Source organism: Balaenoptera physalus, assembly GCF_965194825.1.
Source record: "Balaenoptera physalus genome assembly, chromosome: 2".
Lineage (NCBI taxonomy): Eukaryota > Metazoa > Chordata > Mammalia > Artiodactyla > Balaenopteridae > Balaenoptera > Balaenoptera physalus.
The window spans coordinates 38,187,972-38,212,312 of NC_138883.1; the positions used below are offsets into that span (position 1 = coordinate 38,187,972).

A 24,341-nucleotide genomic window follows, 5' to 3' on the forward strand; every position below is an offset into this window, starting at 1 on the left:
TTTGTTTTTTTGATATTAAGCTGCATGAGCTGCTTGTAAATCTTGGAGATTAATCCTTTGTCAGTTGCTTCATTTGCAAATATTTTCTCCCATTCTGAGGGTTGTCTTTTCATCTTGTTTATGGTTTCCTTTGCTGTGCAAAAGCTTTTAAGTTTCATTAGGTCCCATTTGTTTATTTTTGTTTTTATTTCCATTTCTCTAGGAGCTGGGTCAAAAACGATCTTGCTGTGATTTATGTCATAGAGTGTTCTGCCTATGTTTTCCTCTAAGAGTTTGATAGTGTCTGGCCTTACACTTAGGTCTTTAATCCATTTTGAGTTTATTTTTGTGTATGGTGTCAGGGAGTGTTCTAATTTCATACTTTTACATGTACCTGTCCAATTTTCCCAGCACCACTTATTGAAGAGGCTGTCTTTTCTCCACTGTATATGCTTGCCTCCTTTATCAAAGATAAGGTGACCATATGTGCGTGGGTTTATCTCTGGGCTTTCTATCCTGTTCCATTGATCTATATTTCTGTTTTTGTGCCAGTACCAAACTGTCTTGATTACTGTAGCTTTGTAATATAGTCTGAAGTCAGGGAGCCTGATTCTTCCAGCTCCATTTTTCGTTCTCAAGATTGCTTTGGCTATTCGGGGTCTATTGTATTTCCATACAAATTGTGAAATTTTTTGTTCTAGTTCTGTGAAAAATGCCAGTGATAGTTTGATAGGGATTACATGGAATCTGTAGATTGCTTTAGGTAGTATAGTCATTTTCACAATGTTGATTCTTCCAATCCAAGAACATGGTATATCTCTCCAGTATGGTTCTATTTTTAACCTTCTGTTCTTAGTTCTCCATTTGCTTTGTCATTGAGCTTATCTGTTTCTCTAACTTTCACCTTTATGTGAAAATTCTGGAATCTCTATTCTCTAGTTTAGCCCCATGTTTCCAATACTGTCATGAATTTCTCCTCCCTTGCATGCCCTGGAGTTAACCTCACACTCCATTGTCCCCAACACTGAAATACATGAGCTTCCTTTATAAACCCTCTCTGGTGATTCCATTTTAATCAACAGTGTCATCATTCTCTCAACCTGGAAACATTAGTAATCTTTGACTGTCTTTCCTTTTCATTATATCTAGTATGACCAAAAAAAAAAAAAAATCCCTTTGTTCCCATCTTTTAAATGTATCTCAGACTTCCTTTTCTTCCATTCCTCCATTGCCATCAGTGTAGTGTAGGCCATCATAACTCTTCATGCTTTGTTTTGGTGACAGAGTTTTGGCTAATTTAATTGCCTCTGTCCAAACCTCTCTAAAACACTTATCATGTTTGCTCCTGCCCAAGAGATCTCTGTTGTCAGCTGCATGAAACCCAGATTACCATGTAGATTACTATCCTTCGAGGCCAGATCTGTTCTAATTCTTCATTCTGGTTTCCTACTCTTCCCAATCAACTATCTCCTCTATCCAGTCAGTCTTGCATATCTTCTCATATTTCCCATATAATGTGCTCACTCTTTTCTTTTTTTAAAAGAAAATTTATTTATTTTGGCTCCGTTGGGTCTTTGCTGCTGCACGCTGGCTTTCTCTAGTTGCAGCAAGTGGGGGCTACTCTTCCTTGCGGTGTGTGGGCTTCTTATTGCAGTGGCTTCTCTTGTTGCGGAGCACGGGCTCTAGGTGCGCGGGCTTCAGTAGTTGTGGCATGTGGGCTCAGTAGCTGTGGCTCACGGGCTTAGTTGCTCTGCGGCATGTGGGATCTTCCTGGACCAGGGCTCGAACCTGTGTCCCCTGCATTGGCAGGCGGACTCTTAACCACTGTGCCACCAGGGAAGCCCCAGTGTGCTCACTCTTAACCTCCATTTTCTTCCTGCCTAAAATGTCTTCTTACCTTTCCTTTGTTTATTCCTTGTCCTATTCTTGCTTCCCTTAAGTCGCATTGCCATCTACCTGCTGGATGTCTTCTTGACCTTAGGCCCTGCCAGTGATAACAAAGGGTTGAACACTCAGTTTGACTCATCTTATGAAAACATATGAAGGATCAACAAATGTCAGGTGTTCCAGAACAAAATGCAACAGCTAAACCTCTGTGTCATTACATTTCCCTGAAAAGTAAATTAAAGCCAAACAGAAAGAATGTTGAAGTCTTTAAGGTAAGGCAGCTTAGGCGCAAAGGAGAATGTTGGAAGGCCAGAGAAGACTTGTAATCATCATTTGAGAGACTTAACACCAACATAAAGAGGTCCTTTAAATATTAACAGAAATAACAAGCCAGCTAGAGAATCTGTATAACCCCTGGTACTTGCATTTTGTTTGGTCAAAGTGGAGATAGATCACTGAGCTCATGCCTGCCTCAGTCTATATTAAAGAATCTATTAAGAGGATTAACCTTTTCAGATAGTCCCTCTAGTGTATGTTGTAGGTATGAGATGAAAAAACAAAAGTGGTTATTGATAAGCCAACTCATGTTACTCTCTAGCAGAAGTGATACAGTGTATAGGTGCCAGATTGCCTGAGTCTGAGGCTCAGCAGGGCTCCTTTCCAGCTGTGTGACCGAGAGCAAGTTACTAAATCTCTCTGGGACTCAATTTCCTGTATGTAAAATAAGGATAATAATGCCTCCTGCACAATACTGTAGAAAGAATTACATGAGTTAATACATGTAAACTGCTTAGAATAGTGACTGTCTCAGAGTAAGTGCTTACTAAGTTATTACTATTATTATGTATACATGATATGGCTGGGAAAGGGTGACTCATTCAAGATTTTCAGAAAGAACTATTTATTGTGAAACAGGAAATGGCTCTTGAAAATGTGTTTCTTTTTTTTCATACCTGATCTGTCCTTGGTGACTTGTTTATTTTGATTTATTCATTCATGAACTAATATATTTTGACATTGTTTATAGTGTTGCAGATCCTAAAAGGGCAGATTGTCTGTAGGAGATCATGGTATTTTCAATAGAGGATGGATTTTGAAAAATACTTTAATGAGAGTTGTGTGAATGAGGTTCTCCTGGCCCATCTGGATCTATGAACAATCTATATAGATAAAGCATCTGGTTTTATTGGAAGTTGGAAACATACACATTTTAGCATGTGCTTTCTATTCCCACAGAGAATCTGGTGCATATTTTTTTTTTTTTTTTCCAATTTAGGTAGTATGAGAATTTCTGAGCTCTGGATGAATGTCATTCAAAACTCTGCTGAGCTTGCTGCACTTTACCCTTTCAAAGAGACGTTGTCGTTTGCATGCAGTGCTTGGTAACTCTCAAGACTTTGGACTTCAGGGAGGGGCAATGGCTCAGAAGCTATTGCTTAGTTAACTTTGTGAACTCAGTGTGCACTAATGGTATGAACGAACAATGTAAATTTTTTAAACTTCAGAATAGATATTTCATCTTTTTAAGGCTGAGGTGAGTGAGGGTGAGGGAAGGGGGAATTGGGTGAAGGCAGCCAAAAGGTGCAAACTTCCAGTTATAAGATAAATAAGTACTAGGGATGTCATGTACAACATGATAAATATAATTAGCCCTGCTGTGTGTTATATGTGAAAGTTGTTAAGAGAGTAAATCCTAAGAGTTCTCATCACAAGAAAAGAAATTTTTTTTCTATTTCTTTAACTTTGTATCTATATTAGATGATGGATGTTCACTAAACTTATTATGATGATCACTTCATGATGTGTGTAAATCAAATCATTATGCTGTACACCTTAGACACGTACAGTGCTGTATGTCAATTATATCTCAATAAAACTGGAAGAAAAGAAAGATATTTTCTCTTTTTAATCAAGATGTGCTCTTTTATTCCTGCCCAAGATCTGTTGACAAGGCTTGCCTTATGATGACATGAAAGTAATACAGATGTCGCTGGAGGGGCTCCAAGTAACTTGCCCATTTTGTTTGAAATTTCCATTGTTCAAATTAGACCATTGGATGAAGCCATTTTGTTATTGTTTATGAAGTCTTTGCAATAGTATAAATATGTTTCTTTGTGGGGTTAAACCCATTAGCCCTTCAGCATTCAGGGTAATCAACCATATTTTCAGAGGACAAGGCAGATATTTGTAAGTGTGGAAAGGTCATGAGCGCAGGGTATGATTGTGAAAATACCGTGTGCCTTGGAGAGTTGGAGGTGGGCTGTAATAAGGGAAGTAGAGGATGAGGAGGACAGATTCATTGCTCTGGTCTCCACATTCCTGTTGCCACATGTATCTGTCCAAATTAATGTCAAAGAAGGATTCCATTTTGATGTAAAGTTATCATACCTTCTGGTTCTGTATAATGAAACTGCTTCTACACCATGTTAATTGGCCCATACTAATAAAACTGAATATCTTGCAGCCTCAGTTTTCTTATCTGTAAAATGGGAATATTAATGCCTACCTTTCAGGATTTTTGCAAGGCCTCAATGAGAGAACACATGGAAGGACCCTGGCTGGAATATTTTAGGTCCTCGCTAAATACTTTTACTTTCCTGTCTTTTAGTCCATGAAATTTAGGTACTTAATTGCATTTTTCTTTATTTTTTGCTCTTATTTACATATGTTAATCTTGCTTCCCACCAGACTGAATTTTTTTGAGGATAAGCATCATTTCTTTTTTCATTCTCTGCAGTATATGCTCTTATAGTACCTTGTACCTTTTCTTTATAGTGCAGCCTGTTTTATATTTATGTATATGACCATTTAATTAGGTTTTCTTCCTTTTCAGTCTGTAAGCTTCATGAAGGCTAGAATCTTGTTTGATCTTGCTCAGAAATGTGTACTTAAGGCCTAAACTAGTGCCTGGCATGTAAAAAGTGTTCTGTAAATATTTGTGGAATGAATGAATGAATGATTGATTATTAAGTTAAACATAGTAGATTCTAAGTGAATACTTGTTCTGGGAAGGCTGAAACTACCTATCATATTCCTTCCAGACTTAGCCTGAAGCCTTGTAGGAGGCTATAAAAAGTTTGCAGAATTTTAACTAATACTTTAGATCTTTAAATAACAGAGTGTGTGGAAAAGAAAAAAGGTTTACAAAATACTTTGAAGTGGTTCAGTACTTAATGTTATTTTAGTGGGAGGTCAGTAATGTTTGTTATAAATATGTTATTGTAAAGAACGCTTTAAGTGTAAATTACTGTTACTTTTAGCTAAAATTTATAAGTATTAACATCTGTGAATACTAATATTATTTTAAAATTTAGGCTTGAAGGGCAAAGCTGTGAAACACTGTTTATTTTTCTTTCCTTTGCGAACTTTGCATAAACCTGATTGTATCTGAAGGGATCTTTGAGAATGTGTGAGAACCTGGTGTGTCCCGGTCTTGGCAGTGCTCCTCCAGTTTGTTGTACTTCTCATAAATTCTTGCTTTTCTGTTCCCAGTGCTCTGTTAGGCCATCATTCGTTCATCCAAATGCTGACTCTCTTCACCCTTCAGGATTTTGACACATTGCTGATGCATGTCCTGATGGCGGAATCATTTCACGTATTGAATTGAGTCAGCATCTTCACCTTTCCTCTAATCAAGTTACAATTTTATTTCAAAGTAATCTCACTGGATATTAGTAGGTCAAAAGCTCAATATTATTTTCTTCAAATATGGCTTACACAATTGGACACACACACACAAAAGGGGAGGAAAGAAACCCTACATGTGTCATCAATTTATGTTGTTCATTTGTTAGGTATTTTTTAGAAAGCTGACATTTATGGAACATTTTCCATGTGCCCGGCATTGTGTGAAGCATTTTATGTATTATCTTATGAAATGCTTGAGCTGTCACGGTGACAGAGCTACTCTTCTTAGATTCATTTTGCAAAGGATAGGCTCAGCAGTGCTTTTTAACAACAACAATGTAGCAGCTAAAGTTTATTAAGCACCTAAAGTGTTCCAGACATTGTTCTATTTTTATTCACTCACTTAATCCTTAAGTCAATCATATGAGGTAGGTACTACTCTTACGCCTTCATTTACATGAGGAAACGAATGTGCTCAGTCTCACCTCTGGTTTTCCACCTAGGAAGTGGCAAAGCCAGGCTTGGAATCCAGCATTCTGGCAGTCTGATTTTGTAGCCCATTGTCTTAACTGCCATCCTACTCCCCAAATTGCCAAGCTGGTATACGGTGGAGCCTGATTAGAACCCAGGCCCCCGACTTCAAAGTGTGGGACCTGAAGAATAATCTCAGCCATTTGGAAGAATTCAGAATGAGTTTATATTTTTTTCAAGTTTCCAATTTTTAATTGTGAAAGAAATTGTGCTGAAAGAAATCAACTTAATTTGGCATTGTAAACATTTCTGTGATGTTCCTCCAGAATTACAACTGACAAACTTTCGAGATAGTAGACTTAGGTGCCCTGCTTAGTGTTAATTTTATTACTGTTATTAACGCCAGATCTTATTTTTCATATTTGGTCTGGCTCCTTAAGTGGAAGATACAGTTGTAGAATATGTTTCCTAAAAGTCATTTTTAGTATAACTGAAGAAAAAATGTTAGTACTACCCAGTGGCATGTTTAGCTAAGCCCTGGGATACCACATTGGGTATAGAATGCTGAACTATATCTAGATTCAGTAAAGAGGCTTGTGCTTAGAATTGCCTCATTTGCATGCTTATCTTCAGGTTTCAATGACTCTTCCTACCTTTGGTGACAGATATTTGTAGCCAGGAAGTCAGTAGCAAAGAAGGGACTTCTGTCATAAATATTCTGGTTCTAACTGGTATCATATCTTACTATTTAGTGTTTTAAAATGCTTCTCTGCTCTGAAGGTGTTAAGCTTTCCAGGTACATTCTTTGTCTTTCACAAAATTTCTGTACTACTTTTCTCTAAGTTTCCATTTTGGAGTCAGGCACCCACAATTTTGCATACATATGTACATAATACATGAGTACATACATGTAAGTTCCTGTCTCTCTGTTGTTTTATACTTGACAGTACTGTTTTTATACATAATAAGAAATAAGGTTTCAAAATAGATTTTATTTTTCTTAGTATGGTATTTCAAATCTGAATTTTGGATTTCCTCAAATCTTATATATGGGCTTTACATTTATATTTAATTTCTGTTAATTTGTATGAAGCATAGGCATATTCCACAATTAGTATGGTGTACTACATGCCATCACTGGATTTTATTACCCAGATTATGACTTTAATTGTACATATACACTCTTTCTTACTCTTGGGATTAGAGGCCATTCCAATGTACTCACTCAGTCCTGTGTCACTCTCAGGAGCTTAAGGTCTCATGTTTAAAACTCCCAGCTGAGGTTCAGAAATAGCATCTCTAAGCTGGCATTGCAACATTGGATTGACTCTTTTTTGTACTTTAAATCTTTTTTTAAAAAAAGTTTAATATCTTTGGTGTCAGCTATAAGTTGTGAAATACCAGACATGGGCTTAATTGATGTTAATGTGATATATATCTATTTAATTTGTTTTTAAACCTCATATCATACTGTTAAAATAGCTGAGGTTCATCTCTTTCTGAACTGATTCCTCCTGATGTTAATCCTCAAAACAAATGGAAAGTAGATAGGCCATTTTTATCCCTTGTAGAAGTAATCCCTTGGGAATGGGTTTGGGTGGAGGCGGGTCAACTAGCTGAATACTCGAAAATAATGTGTTCTTTTATTGCAGTTTTTTTTTTTTTTGGTGGGGGAGGGTCAACTGAAGGGTAAGTGCTTGCTGAAAAATCTGTAATCCCATTAATTTATTTCTTACCTTATAATCATGGCACAAGTGAAAGTAGTCTTTTTGAAGATTTTTGTTGCTCATACTTTTGAACCTGGCTGAAAATTGGGCTTTAATAGTGCTGACTCTTGGGCACATCCCAGAAGTTTGTTCTATTAATTACTTTTTAATCAGATTATGATTTTATGATTTACTCCTTATCTTAAAAGCCAAATGTGGGAGAGAAGACAAATTGTGGTTATCTGAGGGTTTTTTTTTAATAAATTATTTTTATCATTGTGTTCTGAATTCACAGAATTTTTAAAAAATTTATTTATTTTTTATTTTATTTATTTTTGGCTGCGTTGTATCTTTGTTTCTCTGCACAGGCTTTCTCTAGTTGCGGTGAGCGGGGGCTGCTCTTCGTTGCGGTGCGCAGCCTTCTCATCGCGGTGTGCAGCCTTCTCATTGCAGTGGCTTCTCTTGTTGCGGAGCACGGGCTCTAGGCGTGAGGGCTACAGTAGTTGTGGCTCGCAGGCTTCAGTAGTTGTGGTACACGGGCTCAGTAGTTGTGGCTTGCGGGCTCTAGAGCGCAGGCTCAGTAGTCGTGGCGCAGGGGCTTAGTTGCTCTTCAGCGTGTGGGATCTTCCTGGATCAGGGATCGAACCCATGTCCCCTGCACTGGTAGGCTGATTCTTAAGCACTGCGCCACCAGGGAAGTCCCTATCTGAGGGTTTTAAATAGATGGGCTTTGTTTAATTGAACTTTGGTATTATTCGATAAAATTTCAAAAATTAATATTTCTAAAACTTTATTTTAGAATTTATTTTGTAAATGCTTTTAAAGTAATTTTGAAGATGTGCCAAAAAAGTAAATGTAAGTCTTTCTATACAGAAAATAGTTTTAACAGGAGTTATAAAATAGGGAATTGATTCCATACTGTATGTTGTAGGTACTTGATAGATGTTTGTCAAATAAAGGATAACTTTTTGGAAGTACTTTTGGAAAGCACTCTACAGCCTACAAAACACTTATTCATATACTTCTCACTCAACCCTGTGCAGTACATTTTCTCAATTTTACAGATAAGGAAACTAATGCTCAGAGAAGTAAGTGGTTTGTCCAGTATCTCCTAGTAAAGCATAAAGGTGTGATTCCATTTCAGAACTGGAGTCAAGGCCAAAGTCCTTACAGTGTTTCCCAAGGCCCAGCATGATCTCCTGCACTCCTCGTCCCTTACTCTTCTGACCCATCTCCCTACTTTCCACTCAGGCTCCAGCCATGTTCGCTTCTTTGCTGATCCTCAGATTCACCTGCACACTCCCTGCTGCCAGGGTACCTTTGCATTTACTACCCCTCTGCTCAGGCACTTTCCCCCCAGATACCCCCTTGGCTGACTACCTCACCTCCTTCAGGTATTTGCTCAAATGCCATATTTCAGGTTAATATTCCACTTAAAATCATACCCTCCAACGCAACATGCCTCATCCCCCTTGTCCTGTATATTTTTGCCCAGAGCATATACCATACAATGTATTTATTATTTTTAGTTGCAGTTATTTGTCTCCTGCTGTTGGAATGTAAAGCTCTGTGAGAGAGGGGGTTTTTGTCTCTTTTCTTCGTTGTGATATCCCCGCAGTGCTTAGACCTCAGTGAGTGTTCAGTGAGTATTTGGTGAATGAATGCAAAGCCTGTGCTGTTTGCACCAGATCTCCCACTTTTCATTTATTAATGATACACTTGACAAAATTATTAGGATATTTTTGCTATGAAGGGCATTCCAAGTAATACTATTTCATTAGTTTTGTGCATTCACCTTCATTTTGAATTTTTTTTCTGTTGCATTTTCCTCTCATCTGTGAATATAAACCACTCTGTTTGTTTTTAAAAGTCAGCCAGATTTTTTTTTTAGAAAGTGTTAGAAAGTAAGACATTATCTTTTTGGATATTAATAGGGGCAGATAGTTCAAAGAACTAAGGAATCGTGCATTTTTAAGTTAGATTTTTGTCAAGTCAGCTGGACTTTTTTTTTTTCTTTTTACTTTCATAAATGTATCATTAAAAACCATCCTATTTTAAAATTTTATTTATTTATTTCTAGTTTCTTTGAGATATAATTGACATATAACATTGTGTAAGTTTAAGGTGTACAGTATGTTGATTTGATACACTCATATATTGCAAAATGATTACCAGCATGGTGTTAGGTAACACCTCCATCTGGTCACATAATTATGATTTCTTTTTTGTGGTGAGAACATCTGAGATCTACTCTTTTAGCAACTTTCAAGTATATAATATAGCCCTCTTAACTATAATCATCATGCTGTACATCAGATCCCCCAAACCTATTCATCTTATAACTAGAAGTTAATACTCTTTGACCAACATCTCTCCATTTCCTATACCCTTCCACCCCTGGTAACTAACCACCATTCTAGTCTCTCTTTCTCTGAGTTTGACTTTTTTAGATTTCACATATAAGCGGTATCCTACAATATCCATCTTTCTCTGTCTGACTTACACTTAGTCCATCTTAGTTTTAAAATTTGCATTTCATGACTTGGTATTATTAAAATATTAGGAAATAATTTATTCTATTAAATATGTTATATTAAACCTTTTTCTCTATTCTTCAGTATAATTTTATTTCTAGACGTATAAAGTTCTAATTTACAGTTAAAAATATGGGGAAATAAGATTCAATATGTAGAATTTATTGACTCAACCTGCATTTATTATGTGCCTACCATACTCCAGAAACTTCTTTTAGGGGCTGGGTATTAAAAGAAGAACAAGACACATGATGCATCGGTTAAAAAAAAAAAGGTCCCAATGTAATGTGGCAAGTCCTTGAATGGAGTTATATATAAAGTTTTATGAGGATTTTTATGTTACAGGATTTCTAAAGGCTCCATGGCTGCCATAGAGTGAGGTACTCCTATACTAATGCAGGGTATATGATTATCTTCTCAGCTTTTACAGTCGTCTAAATACAATGGAAATTAGTACTGTCATTACAGCTGGACGTCTGTTATCCATGCTAGAAATGTTGGAACAAAGGAGTGATGTGGCTCAGAGATTCCCAAATACAGACTAGTGGAAAAGTTGTTACTGGTACTGGGCAAAGTGAAAAAGAAGTAGAAGGGAAGCAAGATCGAGAGAAAACACATCTCTGTGTGTGTATGTGCTCGCATGTGTGCAGGCGCGCACGCGTGTGTACCTATGTGTGGAGGATTGCCACCCTCCTTTTTAAGGAAGGATTTCTAGGTTTGTCCTTTCTCTTCTTTTACTATCCTAAAGGTCCTTTTGTTTTATGAAATTATAGTGGAAATAGGTGGTGGCTAGTTATTATTTTAATTCCTTTTCCTGAAATAAAAAAAAGTCAACCTGCTCTTTTTAATAATTTTACTGGTAAAATCCTCAGAGGGAGCCACTGTCCGGGATACTTTAGAGCACTGTATAATTAATTCTTGCAGCCCTTATTTATTTATTTATTTTGGTATAGCCCAGCATGCTTCAGGAATTCCTTATATTCAAAAGGCCCTGGTCCCTATCCTCCTGGTGTCTCACCTCTGCAAAGAAGCCCGTAGGTAATGAATTGATAGTAGAGAGATTGACCGTGGTAGTCAGAAGCTGTGGTGGCTTCTATCCTGTTGATAAGTTTGGTGGCAGGAAAGTAATCCATACCTATAATTAGGAATTGATCAATTTTTTAAAATAAATTTATTTATTTATTTTAAAGAGAATTTTTGGCTGTGTTGGGTCTTCGTTGCTGTGCACGGGCTTTCTCTAGCCATGGTGAGCGGGAGCTACTCTTTGTTGCGGTGCACGGGCTTCTCATTGTGGTGGCTTCTCTTGTTGCGGAGCACGGGCTCTAGGCGCACAGTCTTCAGTAGTTGTGGCACGTGGGGTCAGTAGTTGTTGCTCGCGGGCTCTAGAGCTCAGACTCAGTAGTTGTGGCGCACGGGCTTAGTTGCTCCGTGGCATGTGGGATCTTCCCGGGCCAGGGCTCGAACCCGTGTCCGCTGCATTGGCAGGCAGATTCTTAATCACTGCGCCACCAGGGAAGCCCCTAGGCATTGATCAATTTTTAAATGTTTTGTTTTTCTTGTCCTGACAAGTTTCTGTGACCACCTTGGCATTAGAAGGTAAAGCACGAGGGATAATTATGAAAGGTTGGAAACAGAAATATTTATTAGAAATGTGTATGTGTGTGTGCACGTGTGTGTTTCCTATTTATTCTGATTAGAACATAGTGTCAAAACAATGTGAAAGCTCTGAATCCTGTGATTTTGACGCTGAGGCCACTATTCTGCGTTAGTGGTCACCTTTGGGTTTTGCTTATAAACTGGAGTGTACATATTTGTCAGCTTTTGGGAAAGGATAACTGGAGAGATCCATGAAAGAATAATAATACATGTTGATTGTCCAAGCTGGGAGGAATCATTAATATATTATTATTATTTAAAACTTTAATTTACCCACCTACTATTGTTCACTCATTTAAGGCTAATTTTGTGCTGTTTAAGTTTTAAAATGTGTAAATACTTGGCAGAAAAGTCAATCAAATTTTCCTGTAGTTTCAGATTACATCTTTTCTTAAACAAATAACCAGCCATGACAGTTTACCCACTGCTCCAGTGGTGGTGGTGGTTGTTAGCTGCTACTATTTATCACAGTCATTATCATCATCATCATCATTATTGTTATTGGTGAGGGCACTGGAGTTAGACTACCTGGGTTCAGATTCTAGCTGCGGTCCTTAGTAGTGGGTGATGTTGGGTAAGTGACTTAGCCGTCTGGGCCCCTTTTTTTTTTTTTTTTTTTAGAGTTTTTTATTTTTTTATTTTTTTTTTCCACACACACACACTGTATTTTATTTTTACAAGAGATAAATAGACTGACACCAAGCATTGTACATGGATGACCACAACAAAAACAACAATGATTGCAATTACCAAACATGAAACACACTCATACTATGTCATAATATTGACATTCAGTCCAGTAATCCTCCACTGTAACAGCTCCTTTACTTTGCAGTGAAAATTGATTTGTATATTCTTTTGGGCCCCTTTTTTTTATCTGAAAAACTGGGATATTAATAGTGGCCACTCATAAGGTCTTCTGAGGATTAAAAGGGATAATGTGTGTCAGGAGCTTAGCACAGTGCTTTGCAATAGTAAATGTTCGTTAACATTGTTATCATTCTTTTTACCTTGAAATATCAGTACTGGCCTTATCTGCTTTATGGTTTGTTGTTTAATTAATACACCTTGGTTTCCTTCTTTTGATACTATTTTTATTGGTGTAGTAGTTCTATGAGACATGTTTTGACCCGAAAAAAAAAAGGTGTATGCTAATAATCAGCAAAGTGTTTTTCGATCTTCCTAATAGACTGTGAAGAGTTCTAAAAGCAGCCAATTCTACATTCACATATTTATAGCCAAGGCAAAGAAGGAATGCTTTCACTGTTGTAGGTGTTGCCAGGGACCTGCCTTTGCTTGAAAACCAAAAATTTTCACTGTTAGCTTTAAATAAACTGAGAAAGAGAATTTCAAAGGTGAAGGAGATGAAAGAAGGATTTTAAAAGTTATTACTTTAAAAACAGTGGTTTTCAGCTGTGGTCACACACTGAAATCACATGAGCTGCTTCTATAAAATACAAATACCTTGTAGTGGAAACACACCACCACTACCACCACTATCATCAACAACAAACTTTTTTGGAACCCCTATTTTGAATACAGTAATAAAGTAATTGGAATGGTCAGCTAAAATACTTATTTTAGCTCACATGTCAGTTTCTTATTTGCTTATTAACATGGAACTATCTTGTGTAAACAACATGGTATACTTGGGTTCAGTTCATAGTACATGAAGCCTAATTTTCTTATCTGATTCATTGTAAAGATTTATAGTGGTCTTCTTGTTTTAATGAAATATTGTTGGCTATGTCTGTGATTTTTTTCTCAAGTGTCAAAAGCAATTCCTAATGGAAGCATAGTTCCATGAATAAAATAAGATTCTTTTTAGGTTTTTTGAAATAGGTATGACAAAAAGGGAATGCTACTTGTTGTATCTATGTTTAGAAGTAAAGTTGGTGGCAAGGGTTTAGACAGACCACATGGACAGGCTATTAGGCATTTTACCACATGTGCTAACATACCACACTTTAGTCCTTCAAGGCTAAGTCAACTTAATATTGTAGTGCTAAGCTCTTCTCAGTGCTGTGAGACTAATTTTCTGTAAATATATTCTCATATGCATATGCAGGTACAATTTTCATTGACTTTGTTGAAGTTTTGGAGGGTCGTTTGTGAGGGACTGATCGCATACTTGGATGGGGATGTGTTCACCTTAAGGGAAGTTCTAAAGGATGAGGTGGAAGGGATCAAAGACCACATTTACATGCTCAATCTCTGCAGGTACCTTTATTTTTTGTGAGAGTAGGGGAAATGGATGTAGAAGGGCTAAGTGTGTAATATCTTAGGGCATTTTCAGGTGAAAAGCATTGTTAATTTAGAAGAATATTTTTTCCATTTCTTTTGAATGGGAGTAACCAGCTACAAATATTGTTCATCAGGAGCTCAAGGTTACTGCTTAGCTTCCAATGCAAACATGACCATTTTATGGAAATATTTATCTATATACATTTAAACAGCTTATGTGTAAATAAGTTATCAGCCCACATTTTTTTTTTTTTAAACCAATCTGCTTGCTTCCTGTGATATTGTGGCTAATCAATTTAATGTTGTGGGCCTTCTTTATTTCCTCGGTTGGCACATTTGCAGGTTGCAATGATTTTCAACAATTTCATTTGACTGGAGTCCCAGAGCACCAAACCCAAAGGACATTGGGCTCATATTTTATTTCTTGTACCTTTGCTACTTTCTGCTTTGCAAAGTCTTGACTTTGCAGTCAGTCCCCAAGGGAAGATGGGCTGATATTGGATCCATGACTATATGCCCCAAACTTTAGATGGGATGGAACAATGAAAGCTCTTGATTAGGGAGGAAGGAGCTTCTGCCAGTTATAAACAAATAAATAATAAATAAACAACCAGCCCTTAAAATCATAATGAGGGTGAGGGGACGGGTGTGTGTGTGTGTGTGTGTGCGTGTGCACGCGTGCACACATGCGTGCTTGTGTAACTAAATGTGTATAACGCCTGTTGACTGTTCTTTAGACACAGGAGGATCTTTGTCCCTTAATCCTCCCTCTACTGTTGAATTCTGTGCCCATTTTTCCATTACCTTTTGCACTTGTAAATTTTAAAATTATTTGGGTATGAACACCTTGGAGGTGAGAGTAATCATTTCCCCAGCTTACTAATGAAAATTGATAGGAGGCTGTTGAGAGATGGTGATAGAAGAGCACGTGTGAGAAAATGACTAATGCTGAAAAGGAAAGAGAAGGACAATACAGTGAGAACTGCAACTGCCAAGAGCATCGACCATTTAGCTGGTCAGTACATTATTTCCTTGGGTGAGAAACATATTCTGGAAATGAAATTAATTCTCAGAGTTTTTCCAGAGCAGTGGAATCTGACCTTATGGAATCTTATCAAGCTGTGATCATTAGATCAGTTACTCTCCCCTTTAAATGAATACTAACATTGGATGGATGGGTTGTTGTGCTAATGACCTGCATGGTATTATATAACCACTTACTGATTCCTCATTATTTATGGTTATGATTCTGTGGGATCCCTCTCCTGCTGTTAGGGACGGCCTGTGCAGGACAGAGGTTTCCATTGGAAGAGAGATGACACAAGCATCCATTGCCTGGTTTGCTTTGGGATTCTGCGATGACCCTTAATTTTTCTAGTTTACATTTATTTTGAATGTCTATATATTTTTTTCCTTCATCTAAGTTACTAAACATTTAGATTTTCAGGTGGCTTGGATTTGGGAGGTGGGTAGCTTTGAGTTGTTAAAATCTAGTGTTACTGCATGTGGTCAAAATGTACTGCTTGTCTGATTTCTTCTTTTTGTCATTTATGAGATTTTCTTTATGGCCTAGTACCTGATATGTTTTACAAATGTTTCTTTTTTTTTTTTTTTAACATCTTTATTGGAGTATAATTGCTTTACAATGGTGTGTTAGTTTCCGCTTTATAACAGAGTGAATCAGCTATACACAAATGTTTCTTTAAAAAGAATATTTGTATTGCTACTGGGACTGGTTCCATAGACATTAAACTTGTATCACTGGAACCTTCTGCACTACTCAGAGTGTTCCTTCTCTGATCCTGGCTGGTCCTACCTTTTCACATTCTACTTTTTTTGTATCCCACTGGGTCTAGGGAAATGAGGGCAAGGAGGGTGGGAGCAGCACAGCTATGTGGGGCAGTCTGAGGGCCAAACATTATAGGAAGAGCCCTATGCTTGGACGGTTGTGAATTAGGTCATCTTTCAGTACGAATGAAAACACAATTTAAAAAAGTTGTTATAATGGAATTGGCTCTTTGAGGACACCATTCCCCTTTTTTTTTTGGTCAGTCTTGATTACTTAAATTCTTTAATTTAGGTGAAGGAAATTATTTTAGAGGAATTTAGTCTGTGATAAAGGATAAAGCATAGCTTGTTGCTGTATGTGTTAATTTCTGGGGAATGGGCTAGGGGGGTTCAGCATGATACTTTATAATGAGGGCATGTTGGAAATTAATTGGCTGATTTCTTTCTGTGTTCTTCCTCTTTTCTCTTTGTACATACCCTCTTTTATGGAATATGGTATTACTCTTGTGTTTCACTGAGTTTGATTGTTGCACAGTGGTGAAGAGTTCAGGCTCTGGAGCCAGTTTGCCTGAGTTGGAATCCTGTCTCCACTGCTTATTAGTTCTAAGACTCTGCGCAGGTCACTGACTCTCTCTGTGTCTTGGTTTTCTCATCTGTTAAACTGAACATAGTACCTACTGCACAGGGTTGTTGTTGGGACTAAATAAGATGTAATATATGTAAAGTGCTTAGAATAGTACCCAGTAATAGTGCTCAGTAAATGTAAGCTATTATCATTATTCCATTGGTTAGGTAGATAGCCTGCCTCACATTGGTCTATGACATTATATCAATTTGGATAAATAAAGAATAAATTTAAACTGTCTAACATGAAGAAAAAGAACTAAATGTTAACTGCCTGAATTTTTTTAAGTAGCCAAATGTGAATCTCTTGAGTATCATTGCAGTGACCACAAAGAGTAATCATTGTTGTCACTGCTTAAATGACGGTTTGCTTTTTGGAGGAAAAGCTATCATTTATAGATGCTTTTATGTATGCTGAGTTAAGGAGTTCTCCATGTACATGGTCTGATTTTTTAAGCATTATTAAAGTTACTGTATCAAAAATAGGATTAATTAAAATTTGTCCTGAAGACTTTAATGTTACATTTATAAGCCTTTTCTTGTTCCCTGTGCAGTGTCAAAACTCCCCTTCAGATTTGAGGTATGGAATCTGATTTAGAACTTAGAAGACTTCAGTAATTAACCATGATGGTCGTGTACATATAATTAGCCATTGGTTAACGATATACAGTCATGCTGATAAGCAGCCTGGTTTAGTTTTTGTTTGTTTATATACATACCTGAAGCAAATAGCAATTAAAGGGAAAGCTTGGTTTGTCTAAATTTAGTTCTTATAAAGCTTAAATGTTTCGGAAGTGATTAAGTCTAGGGTCACAGAATAAGACATATGTCATGGCTGAACTCAAATCCCCAATTCTTTGACTATAAGATACATTAGGCCTTTGGGGATTTATGGGGTGGTGATGGAAGGGGCAACTCACTGGTTGAGAATAATTTCTAAATATGTAACTTGTTTTTGCTGAGAGTAGCAGTGGTGCTATATACCTTTAAAAACATTGACTACTTCTTGTTTCCTTATATCTGGTAGGGAAATCCTATACTTTCAGATGCCCATTGCACCTCATCTAGGCTTACCCCAAAGTTGATGTCAGTAGGTGGTGTTTGGGGGGAATTATCCATGAGGTCCTGGGTACATGGGCTGGCACTTGGGTTGTGGGCTGTGAGGAGGCAAGGGGGTTGTGGAGAGGAGTCATGTGGATCCTGTGACTAGGAATCTAGTCCTCTCTCCCTGCTGCTGGTGGCTGTAAGACGGGTGCTGTTAGCCGTTGCACTTACCTCCAGGGAGCAGGTGGCCCACGCTGTGAGGCCACTGTAAAGCATTTACTGGGAGGCTGGCAACTGAGGATGGTAGCAAGTGACAGGCCAAACATTGTTCAAGTCCTTCTTGAGTCGTACAGAAGGAACGGGGGAGTGTGGTTAGAGACCCAGGTGCTGAGCCCAGCTTCATAACTCATTCATTGTGGGACCTCCATGATTGTCTCTAATTTTCTTTGTGAAAAATAGAGAATAATAATATGATGTCACCTGCTTACCTCAAAGAGTGTTCTGAGGATTAATGAGTTAATCGCCTTGGATGAAGGCAGCAGAGGTTCTCTTGTTATAATTTCATCGCCTTTCCAGAGAAGCTCCAGTTTGGTGGAATAAAGTAGTGGAAAGAAGATAGGAGTGGAAAGAGCTATCGACAACTTAGTTGGTGTCTTTCAAGTCTAACTGTAGGTCAGGTTTCCATTCTCGCTGGGGAATTTTAGTGTAAAATTTCTACATATTTTTTAGAAACGACACCAAACCAAATGTCTGACCTGCTGCCTGTAGGAAAAGAACAGATGTTTATTCTGAGAACATATTAATAAAAATGTTAGTGGTTTTCTCCCACCATAAAGGAAGAAGATGGGTCAAAAGGGAGAGCCTAGATTTTAATAGAGTTTGCTCGCATTGTCCCATTACTGATGTGCCCTTTTTGAGAGAGTTGGTATTGCTCGATTTTGTTGATTTTTCGAGTTTCTTTGACAAAGAAGCTTCATAGATATCAAGCCAAAACAAAACAAGAAATATAAACTCACACACCCAACAGTTGCTTTAAATACCAAGGATGTCAGCATGAAATTAAAATGAATCAACTGACATTTCTGCTTTGAAATTTTTTTAGTGAAATTAATTTAAACCAACAGTGAAAACTTCTGTGTCTACCTTATAATGGAAAGTTTGACCTTTTTCAGTGTTTTTGGCTTAAGGGTGTTGACATTGGGGTGTTTTTGGTTAAAATTTGCTTCAACTCTAACAGCTCTTGGGATTTTGGTCAATCTTTGGTGGCTGAATAGCAAATGCTGTCAATTGTGTTGGTACCATGTAGTTTCCAAAGACAAGGTCTCTGAAGTAGTGGATATGGTATCCCCTCCTGCCCATGTGTAACTGTTTAAAAGAACACTGTTGTCATGTGAATTCTTATTTTTTTGAGCTTGCTTTTGAAGTTAACTTTCACAGAGAATTCCTGTTACCTAGAAATTGATGACAGACTTACACCATTTCCTTTTTTTTTCTTAGACGTTCCATCCTCAGAGCAGCCTGAACTGTTCCTAAAGAAACTTCAGCAGTGCTGTGTCATTTTTGACTTCATGGACACGCTATCTGATCTTAAAATGAAAGAATACAAGCGCTCCACTCTTAATGAACTGGTGGACTACATTACAATAAGCAGAGGCTGTTTGACAGAGCAGACTTACCCTGAAGTAGTTAGAATGGTGAGTTTCTTTTTTTCGCCGCGGACACATTTAAGCACCTTCCATAGGGACTCACAGGTGTATTTACTGCAGGGTCAGGTCACTGGAGGTCACCTCCACAAATGAGAGCCAACCTTCTGAGAGCTAAGCACAAGTAGTCGGCACAATACTAAAATTTGAAGAGCATGATTTCATGAGAATGAAATCCAGAACTTTTCACCTACAACAGTATTGGAGGAATCAGTGACTTCAAAGTACAAAGCAAAGATTGCCAGGGTGTTACTGGATTTCTGGCATTGGGAAAAGAAAAGACACAGGAGAATCAACAAAAGTTTTAGATCTGTGTTTGAAAAATATTCAAGCCTGTTGGATGTCTTGGTTTTTTTTTTTTGCTCCCTATTCATTGTGGTATATTAGAAATGGCTTTAAGCTTAATGAAATCATGATATATAGAATCTAGGTAAAGCCTCTCTTGGCTTTATAAACTAATCATTCTCTTTATAATTTTAAAAACAGGAGTGATGTCTTTCATTATTTTTGAACAGCGTCTTGTAATTTGTGTGGTCATTAAGAGTTATTAGAAGAAACATTATTAGCATAATACGAGTAATTATGTTCTTATTGTGTCAATAATTATATTAGTTTTTCAGAAGCTGAGCCAAAATGTAGTTTTCTGTTAGATTTCTGTGGGAGGGTTGCCTTCCTTGACATCCTAGAGGATCTTGGATCTAGAGAGCACATGATATCTGGAGGAGGTGGGGCTGGTCTACTAACTCTAGAAGTTATGCTGAAGAGATGCAAGGGGGTCAGTGCATCATGGGAAGCCCACTGGGGAATCTCACCCACCCTCTGTGTACTGCTGAAAATGTACTTAGCCTTTCTTTTTCACTTTTATCACTTGTATTCAACAAATGCAGAAAAGAGACATCTGTGATGGGGTAGTTATGGTTAAAAATGAATAGTTCAGATTTGGGAAGGGACCTGAATTATCACAACTTGAGAAACCATGACAGATATATGAAGGTCATTTCAAAACAATGTCCAATATATTCCTCAGATCCATATGGGAGTGTATGTTGCATTTGTTAATTTATAGGAACGTAAAACAGGTTTTTGTATGTTAACTGTTTATATTGTGGTTCTTGAGCAGTGGTTCTCAACCAGGGGCGATTTTCCCTGCCAGGGCTCCTTGGCATTGTCTGGAGACATTTTTGGGAGTCACAACCAGGGGTGGGAGGTGGGGTGCTACCAGCATCTAGTGGGTAGAGGCCAGGAATGCTGTTAAGCATCTTACAATGCACAGGACAGCACTGTACAACAATTTTGTAGATTGTTCTACAGCAAAGAATTGTAGATAATTCTACAACAAAGAATTATCTGGCCCCAAATGTCAATGATGCCACTGTTGAGAAACCATGCTCTAGAGTCTGCGTGTTCTCTAAACCTCTTACCCTGACACTTAGGATCTTCTCTAGCCCACCTGCCTTCTGCAGAGCACAGTTCCTTGGTTTTAACCTACCCATGTCCTCAGCTGACAGAGGTATCCACCGTTTATAAATTTCTTCTATATCTTTCCATGGATAGTCCGTGAATATTGAAGCATATACAAGCATATATGTATAAATATTGTTTTTTGTAAACACACAAATGGTAGCAGAGTATGCTCACTCTCTGTACCTTGCTTTTTTTACTTAGCAGTATATAATGTACATCAGTACATATAAAGCCGCCTCATTCATTTTTATAGCTGCATTCCGTTGTGTGGATGTGCCATAATTTATTTAACCACGACCCCATGAATATCCTTGTACACACCTCAGTTTGCCCTTGTGCGAGAACTTCTGGGTATTTGTGGATTTGTTTTGTAATAGCCCTTTTCCCTGTTCCTGGACCTTTGTGAACTCCCTGCCCTCCTGCCTTTAATTCTGATTCCGCCCTTCCTTTCAAGATCTGGCTTACAGTGATACCACTGGTTCCTGAAAAGCCCAGAGTTTTCTCCTTCCTTCACTTCTACCACTTCTTGGCAACTCACCCTTTTAGAATTTGTTCATTTGCTGCTATTTAATCCTTGCACACGTTTATCTGATTTTTCTAATTAGGCTGTAAGTACTCCTAAGCAGGAACTGTTTTCGGAGTTGTCCTGCACATCTCTGTGGCCTCTGTAATACCTCCTAGCCCAGGCCTACCTGGAGATTGTTGAATGAATAGATGAATTCCCTCTTAAAATAGGGGCATTTTAGGCTCTCAAATTAGGATGAAGATATTGGATGTCATTGGATTATATTCAGCTTTAAACCCAGTAGCTGGCATAATCCAAAAACCCATTCATTCCTGTGAACCAACTTGGTCCTAAACCAGCTTGAGTCTCTCAAAGGAGACCATTTTCTCTTCTTACCACCTCCCCCCATGCCCCTCTACCCCAACAAAAAAAACTTTAAAAAAAAAGACTCCTGTCATTCGTGTGTGAATGTGTACTTTAAAATGTACTTAAGCCCTACTTTAGGAAGTATTGAATCTGTAGCATGCATGCTACTCTAGGGCATTAGATAATTGACTTTCTGGATGATAGTTTAGGGTTCTCAGAGGTGTAATTTATTTTTCATATTTTGTGGTTTGTGAATTTGCTACCTACTAATTTTGCATGGTTCTTAGACAATCTGGCATTTATAGAGAAGGAAGTAGCCTGGCAGAGTAGGAAGAGAGAGGGCTTTGAAACCACACAAACCTGGGTTCAGATGCCAACTCCGGCCATACTTACCTGCTTCATCACTCCGGACAGAGCCCTCCATCTTTGGAGTCCTCAGTTTCCGTGAGGTGCTAAGAGGCATGTGGCATTGGGGGAAGGGCAGCCACTGTCCCTCCTGCCCTGCTCCATGAACAGTCCACCTGAGGAAACTCGTGCTTTGCTTGTACATCAAGGTTCTCACCACCTCAGATACACATACAACCTAGGAAACGGGGGTTTATGTCTCTTCAAGAAGGGTTGGAGCCAAGTCCCTACTTGCCCTCTACTCCCTTCTGTTTTGCCACCTGTGAGCCCCCTGCGTGTAGAAACCCTCGTGCTATTACTGCTCACTTTCCTCATCTGTAACGCACCTACCTTTTGGGTATTTTGTGAGGATTGGTGATGATGTATGTAAAGCTCTTAGAACAGTCCCTAACACATGGCAAGCATTTAATCAATGATACTGATACTATATTTTGTGATTTCATTATTAGATACTTGACTTTATAATCATTGGGGGAACCCAGAGTTCCTGTTTGTGGACTTGAAATGCTCTGTTGGCTCGATATGCTATATCCCATTGCCTCAGTGGTCCTCAAATTCTGTAATTCCAATCCTGCCTGTTGAACAGTCACCGTCCCCACCTATTCCTCTTTCTTATTACTGTAAAATGAAACTGCTTCACTAGGATTAGTGAGGGAAATGGTAGTGCTTTTAATGAAATATCAATGAAGCGATAGCTAGGTTTTGCAAACCAGGATGAGTGATGACTTAAGATGGCATGTTCTGATGTCAGCATTATTACCAAAACCTGATGGGACTGTACTTTGAGAGTTGCTATGCCTGTTAGGGTAAGAAAAGAGTAGAAGATGAAAGTAATCTATGAGTGTGGAAACCATTTTTAGCATTTAAATAAAGTCTGGATACCACCTACAGACTCTTAGAATTAAGAAAGACAAATAACTCTTTATGTGTAAACAAAATAAAAAAAACAATATAGCACCTAACTCACCTGCAGAAAGGTAGTGTGGGGTAGTGGGAAGAGCCCCAGATAGAGAAAGTAGAAGCCACTGTCCTCATTTCTCATCTTCCACTTAACTAGTGGTGAGACTTGGGTTCCTCTCTAAGCCCCAAGTCTCCTCTTGTAAATGGAGGGAGTTGGTGGTGGTCTCTCACATCCTTCCAGCTCTGAAAAATACCAGCTCCTTCGTCAACACAGTGTAAGAAATTTAGAATGAATTCTGCTATTCTTTTTTTTTTCTTTTCTTTTCTATTATTATTATTACTTTTGGCCGTGCTGCATGGCATGCGGGATCTTAGTTCTCCGACCAGGGATCGAACCCATGCCCCCCTGCAGTGGAAGCATAGTGTCTTAACCACTGGACCGCCAGGGAAGTCCCTGGATTCTGCCATTCTTAAAGTTTACAGAACACTGTCCAAAGTAGTTGCTTCTACTCCGTAAGTGGTTTCTTCCATGTGTTTCTTTCTCATGGGGTCACATCTGATGGAAAAATGAGAACCAGGACTGTTAGTTCCTTAGGCTTTGGCACATGTTGCCGTGTATCATCTCAAGTGTCAGGCTTCTTTCCTTGCGGCAGTATTTTTACCACATTATGCTCATGTTTTGCTTCTGGTTCTGTTGCCATGCATCCATTTAAAAGATTTCTTAGAATTTCTAGCTCTCCAAGTAATCTTGGGTTAATTTTTTTTTTTTTTTTTTTTTTTTTACTCAAACTTAAACTGTATTTTATACTCTTTATATTCACACATCTTCCTTTTCAAAGCCATCTCTTTGGGGGACAGTTCAAATGTGAGAGGAAATCTTAACGGGTGAAGACATCATTTTAATTAATAAGTAATGTTTATTGAGTGATTTAGAGCCATGTTTTTACATTTTGATAATTAAAAAAAGACAGGGCCCTGCTCTGTCAACAAACTCACAGTCTGGTAGAGAGGGCACTCATGTGAACAAATAATAAAATATGTCATATGTGCATTAATAGAAGTATGTAGAAGGCAGGGAAGGAGTAGAGCAAAAGGGGGGTTAATCCGAGGAAGGTAGGGGTGGTCAAGGAAGGCTTTACAAAGTGAGGAAAGCCCAAGTATTAAAAGGTGAAAACATGTTTTCCAGGGGCTGAAATAGTGTTGAAATGAAAAAGAGAATTACACGATGCAAAGGAATTCCCAAACCGCATGATGTATTCAGAGGAACACAAACAGTGCTGTGTTGTTACAGCATTAAGTGCGCGTGTGTGTGTTGGGGAGTGAGAGGAGGTGAATGATGGCAGTTGAAGATTCAGATGTGGACCAGAAGATCCTGAAAGAACCTCACAGACAGTGGATAATCATTGAAAAGTTGTAAGCAGGGGAGTGGCACAGTCAG

The 24,341-nt window shown here is 38.1% G+C and overlaps 1 protein-coding gene across 3 annotated transcripts in view; it reads left to right on the forward strand.

Annotated features, from left to right (window-relative positions):
- The window catches only part of PPP2R5E (protein phosphatase 2 regulatory subunit B'epsilon), a 151,372-nt gene that overhangs the window by 57,711 nt on the left and 69,320 nt on the right, over positions 1-24,341 (forward strand). For all 3 annotated transcript variants that reach the window (XM_082442714.1, XM_082442716.1, XM_082442715.1), the window contains exon 3: positions 19,058-19,254. In XM_082442714.1, the coding sequence (XP_082298840.1) occupies positions 19,058-19,254 (197 nt within the window). The remainder of the gene's footprint in view (positions 1-19,057; positions 19,255-24,341) is intronic.